The sequence below is a fragment of the Corticium candelabrum genome, chromosome 14 (genome assembly GCF_963422355.1).
Source record: "Corticium candelabrum chromosome 14, ooCorCand1.1, whole genome shotgun sequence".
NCBI classification, from domain to species: Eukaryota; Metazoa; Porifera; class Homoscleromorpha; order Homosclerophorida; family Plakinidae; genus Corticium; species Corticium candelabrum.
In genome coordinates this window covers 7,948,350-7,953,349 of record NC_085098.1, presented here as the reverse complement: position 1 = coordinate 7,953,349, position 5,000 = coordinate 7,948,350, and the positions used below count along the sequence as shown (strand labels likewise).

General features: G+C 44.9%; 2 protein-coding genes across 2 annotated transcripts in view; one reads left to right on the top strand and one right to left on the bottom strand.

Annotated features, from left to right (window-relative positions):
* Window positions 1-16, bottom strand: part of LOC134190251 (inactive hydroxysteroid dehydrogenase-like protein 1) — a 5,549-nt gene extending 5,533 nt beyond the window's left edge. Inside the window, exon 1 of the mRNA XM_062658694.1 lies at window positions 1-16. This exon is cut by the window's left edge and continues 314 nt beyond it. The gene's annotated coding sequence lies outside the window, so the exon portion shown is untranslated.
* Window positions 12-5,000, top strand: part of LOC134190249 (electron transfer flavoprotein-ubiquinone oxidoreductase, mitochondrial-like) — a 15,414-nt gene continuing 10,425 nt past the window's right edge. Inside the window, exons 1-3 of the mRNA XM_062658691.1 lie at window positions 12-99; window positions 163-285; window positions 524-676. Coding sequence (XP_062514675.1) covers window positions 66-99; window positions 163-285; window positions 524-676 — 310 coding nt within the window. The 5' untranslated portion in view covers window positions 12-65. The remainder of the gene's footprint in view (window positions 100-162; window positions 286-523; window positions 677-5,000) is intronic.

Sequence of the window (5,000 nt, the reverse complement as noted above, 5' to 3'; positions counted from 1 at the left end):
TTTTTTCTTTAGTCGTGACTAATGATTGTAAGGTATCTAACGCGCGTTAGATCTAACGCAACGTCATGATGTGGTTACAACGCTTGTCGTCGACAGCGGGTCTTGTTTTGTTAACAGTTCTGTTGAAGAGTTGTCTAAAACTCTATCTGTATTGTTCACTAGGTTTGTGTAGACTGTCTTCCTTGTCATCTCGCTTTCTTTCAGTCGCCCAACCGTCTGCGCATGTGCAACGTGTGACCACTCACTACAGTATTCATCCGAGAGAAGACGATTCAAGGTGGAAAGGTTACAAACATGCTTATAACATTATGTGTGAATTAATTCGCTGATGATGAAGGCAAAAAGAACTCATAAACTATAAAACTTAATTACTAGTTGATTTCAATGAGTAATGTTTGTTTATTATTGAGTTTGTCAAGCAATTAATTATTAATTATTAAATATTTAAATTACAATTAATTAATTGGTAATTATTAATATCAATGATACCATAAGTTACAAGTTTTAGCTTTGGTTTTGTTAGATGTCAATATGGAGCGGGCAGTTGACGAGACGGACGTGTTGATTGTGGGAGGTGGACCTGCGGGGATGGCAGCTGCTATTAGATTGAAACAGTTGGCAAACGAGAGCGGAGACGACATCAGAGTGTGCTTGCTAGAGAAAGCAGCAGAGACAGGTTGAGAAGGAGTTTTTGTCTATTTGTTGATAATGTGTTTTGCCTCTGTGTGTGTGTGTGTGTGTGTGTGTGTGTGTGTGTGTGTGTGTGTGTGTGTCTGTCTGTCTGTCTGTCTGTCTGTCTGTCTGTCTGTCAAAAACATCTATTGGTAAACATCAACGCTATTACAGTCAACGCTAAATCACTATCTATGAGTCCAAGAAAAAAGACCCTTAGGGTCATGAAATGAAAGCTTAACGTACACTCTGGTAACTGTAAAAACCAGCTACGGAGTCATTTCTACACACTATTCTGTCAATCTTCTTCGCCAAAACCATACTGTTACACCGCTGTAAAGTAATGGACATTAATCGTCTCCAATAAGTTTTGAACTCACTGGAGTTCACCTTGCCGTCATCATCTCGTGATCGCAGAGAGATTTGATGGAGAAACTTTTCTCCTGCATTTCCCCAGCGGCCATAATGCTCAAATACCAGTGGAATTAGGCATGGAGAACCCCCACTAGTGTGAGTCTCTCTGCTGTACTTCTCTCTCTTCTTTCCCTCCCTTTTTGAAGCAGCAGATCCATCAGTTGTAGCTGCGACTGAAATTATGTCGGTGCTCCATGGGTGGGCTAAGGAAATGTCGAGCTCAACGTTAAAGTCGGTTGCATTATAAACAGCAATATCGGGTCTGGACTGAGAGCTGCTGTAACAGTCTCTTGGCTCAACGGTATGGGGAAGAGACACGCGTTTCAAACACTCGGACCAAGCAGAGACTATTGAATTATGAGACCAAACTGGTCCCCCACCTGTCTTACAAGTAATCAGATGATATCCTTCAGGATCTAAGGCTGTGCCGCAATCACATAAGGTTGCTGACAGAGGCAATGGCAAACGCATACCCAACCTCAATAAAGCTGCCAGGCGGAACAATCCAGGGGAAATTGCAAGCTTTCTTGAGCTGGGAATGACATCTAGCCAGGCTCCTGATCCCCTCCCTTGAAGAGATCTCAAACGAGCTGCATCCTTGGTCGCAGATCTTTCAATCATGTCCTGAACTTTGAGTTTTGTCTGTTTTTCAGTCAAATTGTGCTGAAGCCCTTTGGTGTTGCAGAGGAGATCTGATAGGGCCTGACCTGGACACAGGGACTGCTGTAGGTGATGACTAATGCTGTTCTCTTGTGCTATTGATGATGTTGTTTCATTGATTACTGAGGTTACCAAAGGCTGTAGGGTTGGAAATCGATCCAGCAGCACATGGAATGAATGAGCCCAACCAGAGGCAAATGCTATTGGTGAAAGATGGGTCGCAGGGGTCATTCCAAAACCACCGTACCTCACAGGGAGAGTTGCCTGTGCCCAAGGTTCAGCAGTCATTTCATCAATGTTCAGTAGTTTGGTAAAGGCAGTGCGTGTTTGTCTGTCATGTATGACCGCAGCGTGACTTAAATCTTGAGGAGGAATACTCCTTAGCAGGTGACACAAACGGTTAATATGACAATAGCGAAGGAGAAGCAATGCACTTTGTGTATCCTCCAACTGAAGCAATTCCTCACAGAGTAAACTTCCCGACTGGGCACAGTCAGTACAGACTGTTGAGATGAATGAGCTGTTGCCAATGGGGATCCCCAGTATGATAACACCGTCACTTGAAACCGGGAATGAGACATCACAAGGTGGTGATACCTCAGAAATAAACAATTCACACTTCTTATCTTGAATTACTAGTCCAATAGGTGAAAAAGAAGATCTGAGATCAGCTGACGCTGCTACAACAGCATCGACTGGTCCCAAGATGAAAACGTCATCCAAATATGCTAAGCAAGTGACATTTGGATTAGCTCTTTGCACCTCTAGCAGACTGCTCTGAATGGCAATGGAAAATAGTGCAGGACCGAGTGGGTCTCCTTGGTGGATTCCCTCCTCTGAAGAAAGTATTGATACCCTCTTTCCATTGGTGTAGACTAGGGAGCTGATGTCGGAATACATTTGAGACACGTGATTGTATATTTGTGGAAAAGATTCATATACTTTTTGCAGCAAGTGTGACCTTCTGATGGAATTAAACGCGTTCTTTACGTCTGTCTTTAGGATTGTCCAGTCCTTGTTAAACTCCAGCAGCAGGCGGATATGGTTTACAACCAACTCAGATCCATTGTCTGTCGCTACACCGTGCTGTATCGGTGCAAAGAAGGCTGAGAGTGACTTTTTTAGCTGGCAGCAAATAGCCTTAGCGGTCACTCGTCGAAGAACTTCACCTATCGCAATCGGTCTAACATCTCCTGAAGCTTTAGGAAGGGCAATAAGGCGCGCCGATGATAGTAACTTGCAGGCCGATTTAGGAAGCTTCCCCTCTGCTATGCATGTGGCAGCATAGAACAAATTTTCAGCAGTTTCAGCATTATCCAGCAGTAGACGTAGATGCTCGAAACGCCACCCGGATGGACCTGAACTGGATCCACGAGGATAGTGACGGATTTTAGAATAAAAAATTGATTTGCTAAGACTGATGGCGTTTTTATTACGTGGATGTACCCCATTGAGGTCGCCCTGTCGTTTGGGGTGCTTTGCAGCCAACTTGCTCATTGTCTCCTCGTTGGCCGGAGCTAATCCTGAACTGGTGAGTGCCCGCGCCGCTCGAGAAAGCTCGCCTAACTTGATCAGGTTCAAAGCAGATCGTCTAACATAAGAGCGGTGATCTGAGACTTGCCTGTGAAATGCAGGAGAAGGTACATTGAGAAGGTCTTTCCAGTTAAAAGTGAGAAACTTGTCATAGTTGGATCGTAGAGACGCCGCGGAGGGCCTGCCTCCTCGCGCGGGAGGACGAAGGAGCATCCGAGGCAGCAACATTAGAAGCTTCCATGGTGTCTCGTCCAGCGGTCTTTTCTTGATTTCCCGCAAGCTGAAGGCACAGCAATCTAAGAATGACGCTTTTAAACTTGGATGTATGACTTTGATGGTTGCTGGGGGCGCCATGCCGAGAATATCGTCAACGGAAATGCCCCGGATGATATTCCACGCGAGCAGCTCTGGATCTGGGGTAGTGGTGCTCTCGAACGGAGAATCAAGCGCCACGTTCGCCGGAGTTGGTGACGAGAGCGAATTCCGGGCAAGAGGTGACAACACAGGCGACTGTGGTGGTAGGGGTCCGGGCGCAGACTCAGAAGGCCGATAGTTTAAATTTGAAGCAGAATTCAATCTTCCTGGACGTTGTTTACACTGCGTCTTGTGCTGACCCAACTTAAGGAACCATTTCCGGCAAAATAGGCACTGCTGAAGTCCCCAACGAGTGATGAACTCATTTGGCAAATCTCCAGCATCATGAGCTTCACGCAGATGGCAGAGGACTCTCCTTAAGGGGCCGTGAATGGAGCAAAACGGAAAAGGACAGCTTTCCAATTGCGACATGAAGCGATAGATACAGCTCGGAAAACCAGTCTGTCTGTCTGTCTGTCTGTTTGTCTTTATTTATTTCAATATATTTTAAGCACAATTATAACACTAAATATACACTAATCTTTGTCTTTGCCTCAAACTTAAAAAGGCTAAAACCACCTATGCCATTTACATCAAACACAAAGAGTCTTAATTAACACCTTAAACTACAACTGAACTGTATGTAATTAACTAACTGGTGAACACTACATTGTACATCCAAATCTTCACCCATGACCCCATCTCCCCGACCTCCTGTTATCCTCTTCAATTTTTTTAGTATCACTCCAGCATTAGCTTTGTGCATAATTACAGCTATACGTTTCCTCCAGTAGCAGACAAACTCAGAATGGTTTTTCTTCCCTTCACAGTCCCTTGCTCTGGACGCAAGAGTATGCAAATATCTTTCTGCTTCTTGCCCCCCTCTCCCAAAATGTTTAAAGACTAACGGGACGAGTGTTGGGCTAGTAGTATCTCCACCGGACTGGGCTAGCTTAGCATATTTCTTCCTCTTTCACTCCTTCCTTGCTGGAGCCGCGAATCCATCTTCTTCTGCTGATTTTGATAAGACTTCAGAGCTCCACGGATGAGCAAAGGCAACATCTAAGTCAATGATCGATCCCTTATCAGTGTCAAACACCATAATATCGGGTCTGCAATCATTGGTTGTATATCTGTCTCTTGGTTCTTTTCTGTGGTGCAGACCTACTTCACGCAAGCATTCAGACCATCCACTCACAACAGAATCATGCTGCCATATAGGGCCTCCTCCATGTTTACAACTAAGAAGATGGTATTCGTCTTTGTCGAGAACTTTCCCACATTCACAGTGTGACAGCCAACCTCCAAATGGCAATGGGCAACCCATCCTCAATAGAGCCGCTAAGCGAAACTCGCTGGGGTTAAGC